The sequence below is a fragment of the Tachypleus tridentatus genome, chromosome 1 (assembly GCF_004210375.1).
Source record: "Tachypleus tridentatus isolate NWPU-2018 chromosome 1, ASM421037v1, whole genome shotgun sequence".
Lineage (NCBI taxonomy): Eukaryota > Metazoa > Arthropoda > Merostomata > Xiphosura > Limulidae > Tachypleus > Tachypleus tridentatus.
In genome coordinates this window covers 86884669-86904475 of record NC_134825.1, presented here as the reverse complement: position 1 = coordinate 86904475, position 19807 = coordinate 86884669, and the positions used below count along the sequence as shown (strand labels likewise).

Genomic DNA, 19807 nt, shown 5'->3' with positions numbered 1-19807 from the left:
TTTTTACCCGTTATAACGGCCTAGTACAAAAATCACTCAACTATTAATTCCTTTCGTTTACACCGTAAAACAAATAGTATAAGACAATGCTTATAATCACTGCTCAAATAAGTAAATTTGGAGAGAATACAATAGCAAAGATAGCTAAAATATCAATTATAAATATTCTGCGGAAGCAGGATTATCTTCACATTTGACGCAGTTGATAACAAAGTGTGTTACTATGCTCGAGGTTGGCCACACGCAGAGGTAATGATTGTAGACAGAGCCCTTTCTCATTTGCGGCTACTAGCCCTGACCAATGTCTCTAAGCTGTTTATTATTATAACTATTATTATTTATTACTGCTATAGATTGCTCAATTATGACTGTGTTTTGTGTATTTAATAAATAAATTTTAAAAAATTATTTTCAAATTCTTTTTCATATTTTGAATTCTTACAAATAAATGTCGTTATCTGCATCGTTTTTGTCTTCGCCTCAGCCTTTTGTTGGTGAGATGCCGATTTTGTATGTCTGGAACAATCGTTTATCCCGCTATGCGCCACAGAAAAATCGATGTGACAAACTGTACAAAACACATGACTGTCACTGACTTTTGATGCAATGACCAGATATTTTGCACCATACTCTTCCCTAAATTTTTGATTCACAGTTTAGTCCTTTTAGATTTGCCAGAAACAAGACAATCTGGTGAACGAGGCCACTTTTTTTTCCATCTTCTGAACGATCGCATTGGTGTTTCTATGCCGCTTAGAAAACGAGAAATACCCATCTACGCGAGCGCTGATTGGCCGACAAGCACTGATGACGTAACTATGGATTCCTTCACATACCCAGTATGAAGAAGCACCGCATTCAAACTATTGGCAGCCGTCGGAAATACAAATATTTTTTTTATTATTTCAAGCACAAACATGATTATCGGAAGTAGCCATTTGGACTATGTCTTTTATTTATTATCAAAATTTATTTGTATCTCACTACAAATTTTCTTTTCATCTCTTTCAAGTCCTGGGGAAAAAATTTATCACTTTATTGTACAGGCTTATATAATATATAATAATTTGGGAGTTGCAACAAGTCGTAATATTTGTGTGTATGAGCGTATAGTCGTAGTGTATACATTAAAATCGTAATGATTACGCTCAAATCGTAATGGTTGGTATCTCTGCACACGTGGTAGGACATTTGTTTGTTTTGAATTTCGCGCAAAGCTACACGAGGTCTATCTGCGCTAGTCGTCCCTAATCTAGCAGTGTAAGACTAGAGGGAAGGTAACTAGTCATCACCACCCACCGCCTACTCTTGGGCTACTCTTTTACCAAGGAATAGTGGGATTGACCGAACTTTATAACACCCCCACAGCTGAAATGGCGAGCATGTTTGGTGTGACGAGTATTCGAACCCGCGACCCTCACATTACGAGTCGAACGCCTTAACCCACCTGGCCATGCCGGGCCTGTTAAAATATACACCAGTAGGACGTAATGTGTGTTTCTCAGTATTTATTTAGCAATCAGTGTAATGCCATTTCATAAAATCAGACATTTCTATGTAATAGAAATATGTGAGAAAAACGAACACATTTCAAAGCACAAGACTTTTAGTTATGGTTAATTTATCTGATAATTTAAAAGGCTTCCTATCTGAATGCAAGATACGGAGCCCGTATGACAGTTCAGCAGTAAGCTGGAGGGTTTGTAACACTAAAAGTCGAAGTACGATATCCATGGTAGTTACAGTGCTGATAGTTTTCTGTTTAAACATCAACAAACAAACAAACTGCTATCGAAAAAATGTAAAAAAAATTGGGATATGAATATTTACTCCAGAATATTAAAATTTACAAAAACAAATCAGAAAAATACTGTAAACATCTGAAAAAAGCAACCCATACTGCATAAAGCATGCACGGTTGATGTCAACGTTCATAACAAATCTCTTTGTCCAATTTTGCACAAAGTTACTTTAGAACTACCTGCGTTAGCCATACCTAATTTAGAAATAATAGACTGCGAGGGAACCCAGCTAACCGAAACTATCCACCATCAACGGCTAAAAAGGCAAATGTGTTCGATGACGGTGTTCGAACCCGCAGGTTGAGTATTCTATCACCAGGACATACCATGACTACATTATAAATAAAAGAAATGTCTTATTCTGTGTTTATTGTATAGAAGTTTTTGTATTCTTTAGTCTCGTCATTAAATTACATAATCATTTTACTGTTTTTATTAAAGGATTAATAGTTAATCCATTACAATGAGTATCATCCAAGACGTGACAATTGATTAAGTTTCAATAGAAAGACGTTTCAATCTAAAAATTACACGTACTGTGGGATTTCCATTCCGAAAAAAAAGTTAATTTACAGCCATAGGAGCACAAGTTTACACGTCATAAATAAATTATAATTTTAAATTATGTCAGAAAAAGTATAGGTTTTTCTTCTTTGCCCGACGCTAATTTTATAAATAAGTGATGTGTGCATAACATAATAACGTTATTCAGTATAGTGAAATACTTGTAACATTTTATATCCAAAGCATGTCTGGGTGGTTAAGGCGCTCCACTCACAATATGAAATTTGCGAGTTCGAATCTTCGTCCCACTAAACATGCTTTCAATCGTGGATATGTTACAATGTTACGGTCAACCCCACTATTGGATGTTAAAAGAGTAGCTCAAGAGTTGGCTGCCTTCTCTCTAGCCTGACACAACGAAATTAGGCACGGCTGGCACAGATAACCCTCGTGTAGCTTTGGGCGAAATTCAGAACGAGTACAGTAGAATTGTTAATAAAAACCTAAATAAACTGTAGAATTGAGTTACCGAATAACATAAACTATTAGTTTGAAAGGAAAAAAACGTACTTCTTTCTTCATTTTGTATTTTAAAAATATTTCACATTTGGAAATGGGAACAATGTACATTAACACACAAAAAACAGCAAGAAAAACCAATTTTCATGTGAAGCAAAGGAAAAATATAAAAATAATAAAAGAAGCCTAAAATGGTGTATTTTAAAAATTCTATAAACTAGTTCGTTTTATCTGTCCATTTTAAAACTTTTTTATTCAGTTTTAAATTAATTTAAGCTATTAGCAGTATGACCGTATAACTATTATCGCGATCTGTTAATTAAGAACATGAACTGCGTAGCGATGACTATCTTATGAATTCTACATGATACATGGGCATGATAATTTTATTGACCGACTTTCACTGGAACACTGGCTTGACATAATTTAAGATGAGACAAATATAACAGAAAATTTTGTTCTTTGATTGGAAGTAATTAATAAACAAAAGATAGAAACATAATTGAATTACATTAATATTTTGTTTTTATACTAATGAATTCTTGTTGTGCTTATCTCTTTTACTAGAAATAAACTATCAGTTACTTGCTGCAAGTGAACTAGAATTTTCAAGTTAAAAACTTAACTTCAACGGTATTCTACGAGAGCTTAACAAAACTAATTATCAAGCATTAATCTGTCTAATGTTCTGTTAATAGAAAGAAATAGATTTGTTTATTATATTGAGTAACGACTTTACTACGTAACCGTTTAGTTCTCCCAGAATAAAAAGAAACTGGTCTATTTTGTCATGTAAAGGACTACGTCACTGTAAAGATGTTCCATAAATACAAAGAAACAGACCAGTTATGTGGGTTAAGTTACGGTTTATTTCATGAGTACAAAAAATAATATATTTTGTTTGCTAAGGAACAACTTTACCCAGTAAACTTATAATTTCTAATTTTCTAAGAATGCAAAGTAACAAATTTGTTTTATAAAGTCTTTTCAGTGCAGTGTTTTTAGAACAAACACAAAACTTTAATGTTTCAATCCATCCTGTGCAAGTTTTATCTTTTATTGGCTCTTACAAGCAACGTTGATGTTGATCACGAATTATTCTTCCATTGAGTTTTGATTGTTTGTTTTACACATTTGCAATTTTCTGAATAATCAGTCTACTATAAAATGCAATATCAACTAAAATGATTTTAGTATCGACAACTAGCATGATCTGATCGTTTGTAAAATGTGTACTTTTCTTATTATATTGTTTGTCATATATTATATCAGTGTATAATATAAATTTTCGATTAATTTATATGCAAAAACGGCTTGTTTGGGTTGAGAAAATATTTTACATAGAAGAGCAAACAACGTTTCGACCTTCTTCGGTCATCGTCAGCCGTTTTTGCATATAAATTTCTTAACAAGTGGGTTTCTCGACATCACTGGAAATTTTTGATTAAGAAAATTAATGTATTTAGATATAGTTCATTGAATTTATCTAAAGTGAAACACAGGTCTTTCCACTTTAGTACAAAACATTATATAAACAATTTACTTTTTAATATTTGCTATAACAAATATATGTGGTTGCTCAAGAAAATGACTTGGACTTATGTCGACAATCAAAGAGTCACTAATTAAAACAGTGAACATTGACAAGTGTTATAAAGTGTTGGTTAATAAGCACCAACCAGCCGCGTTAAAATTAAAAAGGAAACAATAAACGACATACATTGTTTAGTAAACTGAAAATTTAGTTCACAAGCGTCATTCATGTAAGTATCAAGAAATGTTAAAGCAGTAACAATAATATAGTTTTCAATAATAATTATTTTGGAATTGCTTATAAGTCAAAACATAAGGTGTTCTGAAAATAAAATATTCTAGAAATGTTATTCGAATAATGTAATGTTTCTCTACTAATTCACTAATTTGATAATTTGAGTTTTTTTTTTACTACAAGAACAACAAAAATAGAGATCAAAGTCGAATAGAATTTTATGATCATTTATAGAGGAAAACTTTAAAAAAGTTTTACATTATATATTGATAAAAACTATCAGCAAGTTAAAAGCAACATGCTCGACATTTAGAAAAAAATACACAAAGGATTGAAATGGTGTAGTGATTCTTAGAATTCCATGGATTTTTCTCATGGCTGCAAAAAGTTTTTTGTTTTTTTTTAATTTCGCACAAAGCTACTCGAGGGCTATCTGTGCTAGCCGTCCCTAATTTAGCAATGTAAAACTAAAGGGAAGGCATCTAGTCATCACCACCCACCGCCAACTCTTGGGCTACTCTTTTACCAACGAATATAGGGATTGACCGTCACATTATAACGCCCCCACGGCTGGGAGGGCGAGCATGTTTGGTGCGACCAGGATTCGAACCAGCGACCCTCGGATTACGAGTCGAAGGCTGCAAAAAACTAGTTCTGCGTTTGAGAGGAAAAAAAACACTAATATGTTTAGGTTTTCAGCACAACGTTTTTATTTCAACTGATATCAATATACGCGTGCATGTTTTTCCACATGGCTGGATGAGTTTCTGTATGTTACTTGAGAGTTCTTCCACTTTTAAAGTCACACGTGAATTATGACTTGTTAACTCTCTTTAAACTTAGACATACAGTTACAAAAGTGATTAATTATGCTAATTTATGAAAGCTATCGAAGTAAATATAATTCCCAATTAAACAACAAATAAGTTAAAAAGGTAATCATGGACGAAGAAGACTGAAACTACAAGCTATGTTTTCTTCTTAAAGCCATTAAATTAAAGTCTAATTTAGAAGCCTAACTTAAGATCACAAAGTAGGTCATGACATGAATTTATAGCAAAGAAAATAATGAAGAAAAAATTTCAAAATGAAACTGAGTCAAGCTAATTAGCTTAACTGAGAAAAATATGAAGAAGTTAAAAAAATTGAAAAAATGGCATTAACTACTTAGATGTATAATCAGATGATTCAATTAGACGATAGTGTACAAGAAGAAATATCTAGTAAATCAATATATTTTAATGGTTTAGAAGGGCGTCATTCGCTGTTCTTGTGTTTCTATAAGCGATGTTTTCATGTTAATCGTGAGTTCTTCCTGTAGCCGTTAGCCTGAAGCAGAAAAGTATCCGAAACATTTGTTACTCATCTTGGTCTATAAGTACCATAATAAATAGCAGCTTACATAAGAGTAGCATATACAAAAAAACATTTATTTTCACCATAATATATGAAACATATTAAAAACATTCTTGTCGATTATAGCAAATATCGCGAGTCATAATATTGTAAGAAACTTTGAGTAAAAAAAAAAACAGAAGAGTAAATTATTTTGTTCTTTTTTGTAAAAAGTTTCTACCGCTGACTTCCATTAACAATGACCATTTCCTCTTCTTTTAGATCTGACTTAAAGTAACAGAATAATTTGGTGGTAAGTTTTTGCTCTGGTAATACTAAAAATAACAGCATATAATACAGAGACTGACTCAATGGTAAAGTTTTCATATAATACAGAGACTGACTCAATGGTAAAGTTTTCATATAATACAGAGACTGACTCAATGGTAAAGTTTTCTTTTTCATTTTACAAGTATTTGTTTTCAGATAACACAATGTAACACAAATTTTGTTCCTGGATAGTATGTGTTATTTCTTAATTGCTTATGTTGTAAAAGTACAGAAAGTGGCCATTATTCCATTCAAACTTTGCTTATGTGACTTGGATAATAAAAAGTACAAACTAACCCATTTTCTATGTAAAAACAGGCAAATTTTCACATTTTCATTTACATAAGATCTGAATAAAACAACATATGAATCAAGATTTACATGTATTTATATTAAGGTTATTCAAAAATGTTTAGAAGTGAGTAGTTTTTCGAGATTTGCCACTGTAATGTAACTCACCCTCACAAAAGCAAAGTTTGAATAGAAAAGCAGGTATTTTCCATTTACTTTAGGCATAAGCAATTGGGAAATAACACTTTCTGTCCAGGAACAAGAAAAAGTAAAAATTTTGTTACATAGTGTTATTTAAGTAGATAAGTGAAATGATATAAAAAAGAATGGTTCGAACGCAGAAATGTGTTCTTTATTTATTTTTTTAAATTTTAGAGTGATGAAAACACACAAAAAAATTGGATGACAAGTTTTATATTTGTGCTTAAACTAATTTTGGAATTTATAGAATAATATCTCATAAGTGTTAGATAATGCCTGTAATAGTACTAATAATACTGTAATAATACTTAAATCTCGTTGAAGCAGACGAGTATATCTGGAATTTCACATGCATTATTAAACTACATACGTGTCTGTTGGATGTTACACTCCTATTAGTATAGTTCAAGTCACTAAACAATTAAATCTCTTTCATGTAAATACATTTCTGTACAATTCCACCTATTAATACAGATCAGTATGTGCTTAGCTTTCTTTGAAGTAAAATCGTATCTCTTGAATTAGAATACATATTACAAGATACTAGGAGCTTAAATCTCATTTAGGTACAAGTGCATCTTTGGAATTTTGCACACAAAAAGCTTTCATACAGAGAACTGAGTACGTTATATTAAAACGATTTTCAATAGGCAGATCAGCAAATCATATATTGTCACCTAAAGATTTACGCGCAATTGGACATATACTAGGAAACCATAGTTTTCATACACAAGACGGAATATTGAAAGCAAGCGCGGAAAAATGACATACTTTAGTCATGACAGCTTTACGACCAGAGCCTTTTGCATTAGAAACTATGTTTTTGGTAATACGTAAACTAGTCAGATAGAGAACTACCGAATATGGTGACATGGACTATAGCATGGTGTTGAGAATAAAGAATTGTTGCAATAGAACGTAATCAGCAGCTATAGTAAACTCCAATGTAATGAAGAAACACGTCAATGGAAGTTTAATCTCGTCAGTATAAGTATCCATCTGGACTAGAGTGTGCGTAATTGTTATATTGTAGGTTACACCAGTAGAAGTTTATATATATGTATTTTAAATTTTTTACACCTATCTTTTACATTGTTGTTCAGATATTTCTTCGGTCTCTTAAAAATAATACGTAAATTTATTTTACGGATTTTGTATTTTGAAATGAAAAGCATAATTATCACTCAAACAACAGCCTCATGTTTCCTCTCTGTTGTATATTTTCAGTACTGTTTAAATTATTCCCACACATATATCATGTTTGTGCGATAATGTCAAAAAAGAAAAGGCAAATTGTCGATTAAATCGAATTTTCGTGAAATCATAGAAAGTAATCGATTTTAAGTGAATGATAATTTAGCTACCACTAGAAGAAAGTCATGGTTACTTACCTTCAGTGTCCAAGGATCAAAATTAAATAAAAATAAATACCACAAGGAGAAATATATCGATACTCCTGGGATGAAGATATCACAAGCTAACAGGAGATAAAATACCAACAGGGGAATTTGATGAATACTTCTAAAGTTAAAAGGTTACGAGTTAACAATAATAAATATCTCTAGAAATAAATTATTCGTAAAAGTAGCTCAACAGAAGTTATACCTCATCAACTTACAGAAAACATTCCATTAAGTATAATAAGATTCAATGTTTATGTTTTTGTGTCACATAACATTGTCTAAACCACTGGCTGCACTGACTTCTAAATGGTACCAAACTAATCGCCTAGTACCCGAAATTTGAATAAATGTAAAACGTTTCATCCAGTCCTTAAAGAACCTGAGTATTTGGCGTAAACCAGATATGCTCGCCCTTTCAGCCGTGGAGGTGTTAAAATATGACGGTCAATCCCACTAAGAGTTGGCGGATAACTAGCTGCCTTCTCTCTAGTCTTTGATGAATTAGGAACAGCTAGCGCAGATAGTCCTCGAGTAGCTTTGTCAGAAATTCAAAAAACAAACAAACATTTCGCGAAAACGCTTTCTTGGACATTCCTTGTAAGTGGACCCTAAATCTGACAATGATTTATATTAAAGCACAGAAGTAGACCTACTAATTACGTTTATAATTTAATTAAAGAAATTAAATTTGCATTATAGCAGCCCTAGAAATAGGCCCTGTAGAGTAATGCATTGGGTTAATGAACCAAACGTTTTATTATTTGGTCCTCGAAGTATATTTGAAACCACATAAATATTTTTTATGTTCATAGCTCAACATAGTTAAATTGTGAGACCTCTGTTGTGTTCACCAGTAGGACAGCGGTAAGTTTACGGATTTACAAAGGTGTTTGATTCCACTCGGTGGATACGTATTTTTACACGAACACCCGTAGATAAATACCGATATTTCTTTCATTACGAAATTGAAATACATGTTCATGCTGAACAGTCTTACTAACCTATGAATGGGTGAACATTTTCATATATAAGGAAATAATTAAGATTATTGATATTTCATAGTGAATAAACGTATAAATTGTTTTTGAGAACATGATTCACCTATCTTTGTTTGTTTAACAATCTTTCAACTCCAACAGTTTACTGTTTAATAAAATCTTGTAACCACGTACAGAACAGTATTATGTTACTGTTTAATAAAATCTTGTAACCACGTACAGAACAGTATTATGTTACTGTTTAATAAAATCTTGTAACCATGTACAGAACAGCATTATGCTAACTTTAGAAGAGGGAGAAGTAAAATAGTTCTGTATATCCACAAGCGTTCCCTGCTGGGACAGCGGAAAGTCTTCAGATTAACAACTCTAAAATCAGGGGTTCGATTCTCCTCGGTGGACACAGCAGATAGCTTGATGTAGCTTTACTATAAGAAAAACACATATACATATCCACAAGGACGGTCTAAATTCATATTTTGTTTTGCTACAGATGTGTTGTTGTTTCCAAACATAAGCGATATAAATATATTGAATCCATCACTAATAGCTCCCAAAATAAAAGAGTATAAACTTTATTACAACCTCGTGAGTCTATCGTAATATAATGTTCTAGTTAAGCCTTCTAACCTTAGTCAAGCTTCGAGCTCTTTGTTACTCACTGATGCTAATCTTAATGCATTACTACTTTTGTGCACTGTGGAATGTAAACAGTCATCATCCTATTAAATTAATCTTTGAGAAAGAACTCATTAGCATTCAGATTTATATAGCCTCAGCTTTGTGTTGAGTAATGTGATAAACACCTTTTCTTATGTGTTTATTTTTAATCAATTTTCCGAAAGCCGACGAATTAGGAGTTTAAAGTTAACCAATGTTTTTTTTTTTATAAATATAATTATACATTTATCTCTAAAAATGTTTGTTATTTCGAAATTTATCTCTAGGTGTTGAATTTTATCGGTATAAATTTCTTATTCGTTTTCACCTGAATATAAAGTATCTTTTGATAACTACAACGCGCTTCTCAATAGCAGTTTGGTTTATTCTTGGTATTAAGGTATATACACAAGTAAAAACAGGTTTTGAAACTTACAAGTTTTATGATAATATTAACACATTTAATTATAACGCTTAAGTAAGCACAAACCATGACATATTATTCAGCACTACTGATTTTATATCAGAACTGAATATTCAAGTCGAGAAGCTGTCGAGTTAAGGTTACTCTCAGCTTGAAAATTCACTCACATTTAACTCATCCGTTAATTACTAAAATCACAAGATGGAACGCTTTGCTTCCGAAGTAATGGACGATTGGATCGTTAATCACTAAACTAAACATACTTTCTAAAATACATATAACACAACCAATCTCCAGAATACTGTTTTTGTTGTAACTCAATATTTCGCTTTAGAGTACCTCGACAAGAGTTTTACAGAGGGCATCTTATCTTTACAATAATAAACGCCAGTTAGTGTTAAAAGATTTAAGAATTTAAGTAGATATATTTATTTATTATTACTCTACTTTGTTGAACTCATTGTAAAATTGAAGTGAAAAAAGTATTTAAAAACAAGTTTTTGATGTACATTTCTCATCTAGAATGCTAAAGAAGTAAAATTTTCTGATCGTGAAGCTCTTAATTTAGACATATGCTAAGCTTATATATATTTATGTTAGGGTTTCAACAAATATTTACTTAAATGATATTTTCCTGGGATCACTTTTACACTGACAAATAGTTAACCTTGAATCACGAAATCTATAGCTTCAGAAAAATGGAGACATAAAGCTAACTTGAAATTCATGTTGTTCTTTTTAAAGTTAAGGTTTAAAGTCAACTTAAAATTGTCATACTATTTTTCATAGGTCACTCGGTTACATATTTGAGTAATTTGAATTGTGAGTGGATTGTATTATAACTGTTCACATAAACTGTTTATATCTAAGAAAACGTGCATAGCTTATAATATTGTTATTTATTGTTATTTTGTTTTCCAGTATGAACAGTTAAACTCAAAAGAAAACATCCCATGGAAAATAGACAACAATGAAATAGATTTTACTGTGAACCAAGAGTTATATCACGTGAAACAGAAGAAAACATAACCTCTAAATCGTAAACTTCTGTACGATCCTGAATAAAGACATTAAACCATAGCTGAGTTTAATTGTTTGAAGCCGAGATGACGAATCTTAAATGGAAGGTTGTCGACAGAATGAACCCCGTTGTTCAGTCTAAGTTCCTAGTGTACTCGTCGGCGGCTACTGTACTCGGCTCTTACGACATCGGAAGTAATCTTTCTTCACTGGTGAACAATACTGTGCAGGAAGATAACAAGCTGCCTGAATCCCGATACTCACTGGCCGAAGTCATCTTGATAGCTCTGGTAGCAGGCCTTCTAAGTCTTGGTACAGTCGTAGGAAACGTGATGGTAATGATTTCTTTCAAGATGGACAAACAGCTTCAAACCATCAGCAACTATTTTCTGTTGAGCCTGGCTGCTGCTGATGTCTCGATAGGACTCATTTCCATGCCCTTATTCACTGTGTTTACGTTGTTAGGATACTGGCCATTGGGTCCCATGATTTGTGACACGTGGCTTGCTTTGGACTATCTCAGTAGTAATGCTTCCGTTCTTAACTTACTGATTATTAGCTTTGACCGTTATTTCTCAGTCACTCGACCATTAACCTATAGGGCCAAAAGGACCACTAAACGTGCAGCCTTTATGATCACTAGTGCTTGGGTTATATCACTTGTCTTGTGGCCACCTTGGATATATGCCTGGCCGTACATTGAAGGTCAACGAAAGGTTCAGGCTCACGAATGTCACATTCAGTTTTTGGAGACAAATTCCTATGTAACGTTCGGGACAGCTATCGCAGCTTTCTACTTGCCCGTCACTGTGATGTGTATCCTTTACTGGCGCATTTGGCAAGAGACAGAACAAAGGAAGAAGGATCTCACTCAACTCCAAGCTGAAAAGAGGAGAGACAGTAAAAAGTCATCCTCTAGTGATGACCCGGCAGAGACAGAGGAGTATCTCAGAGCAAGAACTGATTCATGTGTACCGGGTGATACGCTGGAAAGGACTTATGTTCCAACTTCTCTTTGTGTGGAGCCTACCAAGCCCCAAAAGAGTCAGCCCCGAACTCTGAAGCAAGCTTTGGTGTCTTGGTGCAGAGTAGATAGGGATCAGGATGTTCAGGAAGATGACAGTTCGAGTCATGGATCTCCTGAAGCTGAAACTCCGGGTTCTCATGAAACTCCCATTCAGTCATCTTCTAGAACAACCTCTGCAACATTTAGAGCGCAGCGCCGTTTAGATTCAGGAATTCCTGTTATCACTAGGAATGGACCTAAAAGGGCTGATGATATGGCAACAAGTACCGTGGCGTCCCCTACTTTCCGATCGTTTTCTTCAGATTCTGTCTACACTATCTTGATTCGCTTGCCAACCTACCCATCTGTGGGCGATGGAGAGTCACAAGCTTCCATAAAAATGATCCTGGAAGAAGAAGTCATCCAGGCAGAGACAAGTCTCCATAATGTGAAATCTTCAGAGAGCATGGGAAATTTAAACAGTCAGCACTGCATTTCTGAAGTGAGCCAGTATCGCCGTTCCTCATTAAAAACATCGGAATCAGCACTTGATGCCATCCGACTTCCGCTTAACACTAAACTAGTTCATAAGCAAGTTGCCAAAAACAGAGTGCCCAAAAGAAAGCGAAAACAGCAAGAAAGGAAACAGGAAAAGAAGGCAGCTAAGACTTTAAGTGCTATCTTGTTGGCTTTTATTGTCACGTGGACACCTTACAATGTGTTAGTATTGGTCAAAACCTTGTCTTATTGTGCGGACGACGAGTGCATCCCGGAAGGACTATGGAATTTTGCTTATTATCTCTGTTATATTAACAGCACAGTGAATCCTTTATGTTACGCACTTTGCAATGCTAACTTCAGAAGAACCTATACCAGGATTTTATCCTGCAAATGGCAAAACAAAAAACGACACATTGTCAATCGAGGTTATTTTAACTAAATATAAAGCTGAGTATGTATGGTAGCTGTGCTGAGTGGTTAACTGTGACACAAGATTCAATATTTTACTTGTAGTATTTATAGTAAATCCATTAAAACAATTGGCTCATATTGAAGTAGCTGCATTAATTACACGTATTATTGGGTATACTATTTGTTTCTGATTGTCAGTGTTCGGATTAAATATTAGTATAATAACACCAGTGTCTGTATATTATTAACAATTATCAGATTATTTTATGTTGACTCTCTTTGACATATTATATTTGATTGATTTTCTGTTTACTCAGCTACCAGTTCCACTTCTCTTTCTTTGTCTTCCTTTTGTATATTATCGTTTCCATCATGTATGTGTACGATATGTATATATCAAACTGTTTATGTACGTACGCGTTTGATGCGTTAGCTTTTTCTTTATGACTGCATGAAAATATTTCTATATGTCTGTAAGCTTATGTAAATATATATTTCTACGTCATACGGATCTAATGTCTTTAAATACTTGTCAACTTGACTTTTTAAGTCTAATAAATTGCTTACATCATTACAATAAATCGTATTATCCGATCTTCTAATCGATATTGAAACACAAAATAGTTATATATCCCAAAGCAAGACAAGATACAAACATACACAAAAAACTAATGCATCCAGAGATTTTGTATTAACTTAATCATACTTGGTGATTTGGTTACGAGAAGATGATAAGATAAATAGACTTATTGTTTAAACGAGGTTGATTCATTGTTGTACAATAATAGATTAGTGTGACAATTCTTTGTTATTTGGAAAAGTTACTTGCAATACCCGAACATTTTATACACTTAAAAAACAACTGATTTGAATATTAACACTCAGTGTTAGTAAATGGTGAAAATTCGCGTCCACTGAATGAAATGCAATTAGTGCATATCACAATGGTGAATGTAACCATATTTTAAGAAACAAATGTCGATCCATTTTATGCTAAGAAAATTACTACATAAAGAGATGTAATACAGTTCACACAATTACTACTTGTTAAGTCGAGTTTGTTTTTAAACGTAAAACTACACAATGGGTTACCTGTGTTGTGCCTACCGAGAGGATCAAACCTCCACTTTTAACGTTGCAAAGCTGTCTACGGAAGTAAGAATATTTCTCACACCTGCATACGGTACGTTTACACACGAACACTTGTCGTACATGAACAAGGGTTATGTTTAGTTATCCCTTACTAAAAGAAGGTTGGAAACAAATACATGTATAATGATCAAACTTTAAAGGATTGCTAAAGGATAAAATTTGCTTTTAAGACATACAATTTTAGACTCTGACGGAAATACTGAAAAAAAGTAATTCGATAAAACATGCGTATTCTTCACAAAAGAGCAAAATAGAGAAATCATTTGTTAGGCAAAAAAAATTAGTTTATTTTTTTGTTTGTTTATGAAATTAAGTTACCTAACATTAAATAAGGGTCAATCTTATATTACTGTTTATTATCTCTATTGGTTTGGTTTTTGGTTTTTAAATTTCTCGCAAAGCTACACGAGGGCTATCTGCGCTAGTTGTTCCTAATTTAGCAGTGTAAGACTAGAAGAAAGGCAGCTAGTCATCACAACCACCGCCAAATCTTAGGCTATTCTTTTATCAACGAATAGCGGGATTGACCGTTACATTATAAAACCCCCACGACTGAAAGAGCAAGCATGTTTGGTATAGCGGGAATTCGAACAAGTGCCTTAACCACCTGGCCATGCTGGGCCATTATCTTTGTTATATCAACAGCATAATGAATCCATTACATTACGCACTTTGCAGTGCTAACATCAGGAGAACTTATACTGGGACAATTTTTGTAGTAATAATAATTGTTACGGACTTACAACGCTAGAATCCATTGTTCCATTCCTAAGATGAACACAGCAGATAGCTCAATGTAGTTTTGATCTTTAAGAAACAAACAAACAATGTGCTGCTCTTGATGACGAGAAACCCACTTAAAGAAAATTTATTCTCAAGACGGCCGATATGGGTATTAAAACTTTCACTAATAAAGCAGAGAACAACTTTTTAGGTCATCTTCAGATTAGGAAAGAGAGAGTTTTGCAACTGATCATTGCCGGAAACATATCTCAGGGACGAGAGTGTAAACAAGTACGGGGCTGTAGGGGGCGTTGCAGTTAGATGTTAGGTTATTAATTAGTTTTGGTATAAAGGTGTTCCTTTATATTGGTTTAATTTTGGTTTTAGTTTTATAAGTAGGGCTTTTTTGATTTTGCCTTTGTTTATATTTGTTTCCCTATTTAGTATCTGGGTGTTTCCTATTGTTATGTTGCAACAACTGCCACGACTTCTATGTTGGAGGAACAAACAGAAAAATGGAGACCAGATTCAAAGAAAAAAACACCTTAATACGTTTTTGAACACTACAAATCAAATAAATACAGCATTATCTATAATATGTTGAAAAAAAGCCGTATAGAAAATTAATCAAAACGGATATAAATTATGTTTTCAAATTGAGGTAAGTTTCTCAAATTTGATTAATTTTCACAGCAAAATGAACGTTTCACATCTCGTATAGATATTAAAACTTCAGTGTTCAAAAACTTAGGCTGAGACAGCGGTAAATTGTCAGGTTTACAACGCAAAAATCAGTGGTTTGATTCCAATGGTGAACACAGCAGATGGTCCGATGTAGCTTTGCTATAAGGAAAACACACACTTAGAAAACATTAGTATCGAAATAAAACAGAAAAGATAAATGCATCAGTAATTATAATTTAATGGTATTATCTATAAAAATCACCGATACCTTAAAAACAATTTAAGTATAATGTCTTAATAAGTAAATATAAACTGATAGTAGTATTAAAAAAAAATGGTTTTGTACATTAATACAAACACTCTATTTTATTACAACACAAGTTGTTTTCTCAACCACAGACTTGTGAGAACTATAACACAATTAATTGCCGTAGTGATATAATAGACACAGGTTTTGTTGTGTTTTCTAACAGTACAAATTAAGTGCGGTTTTATTCAAAGTTTTATTTAGTGAAATGCATTGTTGTATTGTTAATTCACATTTTATTATATGTGTTTAGATTATATAAAGGTCAATATAAATATTGTGTATCAACCAATACTTCCGTATTCTGTTTTGTTAGCCCACAAAGACTCAATTGTTAAGTTAAGCTTAAACAGCTATTCAAACACCAGACTTGTGTTTTACAAACTGCATTATTTTCGATACATATTTTACAGTGCAGTTAACAATTGTTGATAAAACAAATACTCCACAAGAGAGAAAATTTGATAGCTTTATAAACTATCGTAATACATTCACGAGAAAAAACATTCAGTTTTCTGTATTCAGTTGTTAAATATTACAGTTTAATTAATTTGAGAAGCTTAACCCATTCATTCTAATAAACAATATGTTAAACTTAATGGAGCGCAACTAATCTCTTCGCATCGACTACCTAAAGCAGCAATTATATAATTGAAAATAATGACCACTATCAATAAAATATTCCCTGACGTTTAATGGTTATCACATTCAATAATCCTGTTAATACTAATTGCTAACAGTTTCAAAAAAATATTAAATGTTATCAAAACTTGATGTTTTTGCCCAGATTGAGTTAACAGGCATTTCTTGATAATGCTTTTTTACATAACTTTCAAAGGTAAAAAGCATCAGCCCTAAAAATGTTAGAAGTACCGAAAACATTAACCATAATTGTAAAATTGTACAAATAAATCTGATTGGATCATTTTCTTCTGCTTCAACAAATTTCATTTCAATAATTCGCAAATATAGCTTTAATAATATATCAAAAGATTGCACAATGTTTAAGCATTAAATATAAGACTATTTTTCTTTGATGAATGTGCAACTCTGGTTATTAAAAAAGCAATTTGATTTTTACACTAATTACTGAAATTGTTATGCAAAAACCAATAACATTAAAGATGGAACTGCATAATAATTACCTACTCTGAAATGTTAGTATTAATAGGTTTGAGTTTAACTAATAACAACGATTAAATATAGTAAATCAATTGTTGAAGAACAATAAGAGTTTAGTGCTTGAAACTATAATGGTAATATTGAGAAAACTTTAAAGAAATATCGTGACGGTTTATGTTCAATGTAATACCAGATCCAAATATTCCATAAATAAAACTTTCAACCTCATATTATCTACACCTAAAGATTAGTTTCGAATTAAAAAGAATTAGACCAATTACGAGGCTGCATTGTTGTTAAGAATCGAAGTAGGGCATCGATTATCGAATCTTTAGACTAGCTGCTAAACAACGCCAATGGAAGACATAGCAAATAGGATCAAACCTTAAAAAAAGTGGTGTTGTATATCACCTAGATTTCTTTAGAGTTTATTATAATACTAATTTCAAGTCTACGTAAAACTATTTATGTTTAACTTGAATATTTCTTTCTTATAAAAATCAGAACGATTTTCTAATAACAAATACGTGCACAATTATTTTGTTTGAATTTCTTCTACATTATAAGTTTATTTATTTTGTTTCTTACTCACTTATAATTTAAGATAACATTCCAAGCTAAATACAAACTCAAACTTTAAGGAATACAATTCATTAAAATACACAGTTCTGCACACAATATTAGCCGAATCACTGTTATCACTGTATATTATTTCCTTTTGTGGTAAAAGGTTGAATTCAACTAGTAACATATAATGATAAACAGTTCTTAATATAGAATCACCTATGATTTTATATTTGTTTTTTCATCTATTTAATAAACGAAACAAAATAACAAAAAGATTATTTCATACCTCTTATATTTTTTTGGAATATGTTTTTGATATACATAACTGACATTATTTAAGTAATGTTTGATAACTCCATGTTCTGCAGTAATAAATGAATACATTAAATTTTTGACATAGACATGAATATCTTATAAACTTAACGAGTAATTTTAGAGATAAAACCAACTAAGACTTATTTACTATAAAAACATCATTCCAACGTAGTGAGCTGAATGCAGTCACCTGTTATAACACCTTATTTCCATAAACTTCAAACAAGATGCCATCAGAGGATAATTATTAGTAATGAACACGAAGTTCAAATGTTTCCCAAAATTTTTCAATCAAAATGTAATTCAGTGATTGTTTTGGCACAAGAAAATAATTGAAGTTACTCTCTTTCACTTTGAATAAATTTCGAACAACAGAGGTATGGTGGATTAATGTATTGTTGTTTGGAAGATATGACGTGAACATTATTATTAACATGTACATTATCTGCTCTTCTAAAATATCAGATTTTCCATCCTCCAGCATCAAAAATTTTCCTACACTAGTAGTTTACACTTCCAGAATAACGTATACAAGATGAAGTCGTCTTATATGATTTCCGCCGTATTGTTTTTCTATGGAACAGCGCTCCGTTTACGGACTTACAACGCTAAAATCCAGCATTCGATTTCCTATGGTGACTTTGCTCTATAACAAATAACCAAACCCACAATATCATAACGACACTATTAGTACAGTTTTTCCGTTTGTAAGTAAGCACAAAGCTTATCCATAGTTCTAAGCATCACAAGACCTTTGATTGTTTGTATCCAATATAGGCAGTTTACAGAATGGTTAGCGGGCTGGGTCTCGTAAGACATTTTTTTTGTAAGATGTTTCTTATAATATGATTCAAAACAGCTTAACCTGACCCTTGTTGAAGACGACTGTTGGACTAAACAAACCCTGTTCAAATTATTCCTCGTCGTTTGTCACTAGCAATTATTGCTGTTTAATCGTAATTCTCTCTAACACTTGATAGAGGCTCTGATGACACAGTTTTATGAAAAAGCTGATCAAAAACACACTCATCTTAACAATGCTTATGCTTGTAGGACACCCATTACTATACCATCTCTTTGAAAGAAGGAGAGGTAGTTGCTCTTACCCATTGTCTTTCAGGTAATTACTTATTTTCTTTTATATCAAACGGTCAGCATATTTTTATACTCAGTTAAATGTATTCCTCAATATTTGTGTGTTGATTTTAGTGCTATGTTCTACCAATGAACGTTCTTGTGTATATGTTTCCAAAATCTGTTGCTTTATGCAATTTATCTTTTCTAAACTAAGTACGTTGTAAATTAACATTAACATTCAAATATCTCGATATTTAATTCTTAATCCCAGTTTACTTTTGCTCGTGAAAACTGTCTGAATCGGTATAATATCTCTAAAAATTGGAAACATAGATTTATAATGATTATATAATATCAATTTCAAAAAATTCGGAATTTTACCTTTAACGACTTCCAAACAAATGAGGATGTGAAAGTCCATTAATTAAATTACTAACTAGAGAGAAAGTAATAAAAGTTCCAATTCCATTTAAACATGTTTACGGATTTATTGTTAAAACTATATTAATGTTTCTGGAGTTGTAAAATGTGATGTTCTTTGGTCTGTCCTCTGATTAGAAAGTCTTTATAACAAGCCTAGTTTGATTCTGGGAAAGAGTTATTTGATGAGATATAATGTAGTGCTATGCTATGGTTCAAAAGTTTGGTGGAAAATGTAATGTGCCTGTGTTTTAACATGAAAATGCT

General features: G+C 32.4%; 1 protein-coding gene across 2 annotated transcripts in view; it reads left to right on the top strand.

The window, feature by feature from the left end:
* LOC143254726 (muscarinic acetylcholine receptor DM1-like) overlaps positions 1-13704 on the top strand; it is a 42574-nt gene extending 28870 nt beyond the window's left edge. For both annotated transcript variants that reach the window (XM_076509798.1, XM_076509797.1), the window contains exon 2: positions 11157-13704. In XM_076509798.1, the coding sequence (XP_076365913.1) occupies positions 11342-13201 (1860 nt within the window). In that variant the 5' untranslated portion in view covers positions 11157-11341 and the 3' untranslated portion in view covers positions 13202-13704. The remainder of the gene's footprint in view (positions 1-11156) is intronic.
* The last annotated feature ends 6103 nt before the right edge of the window (positions 13705-19807 follow it).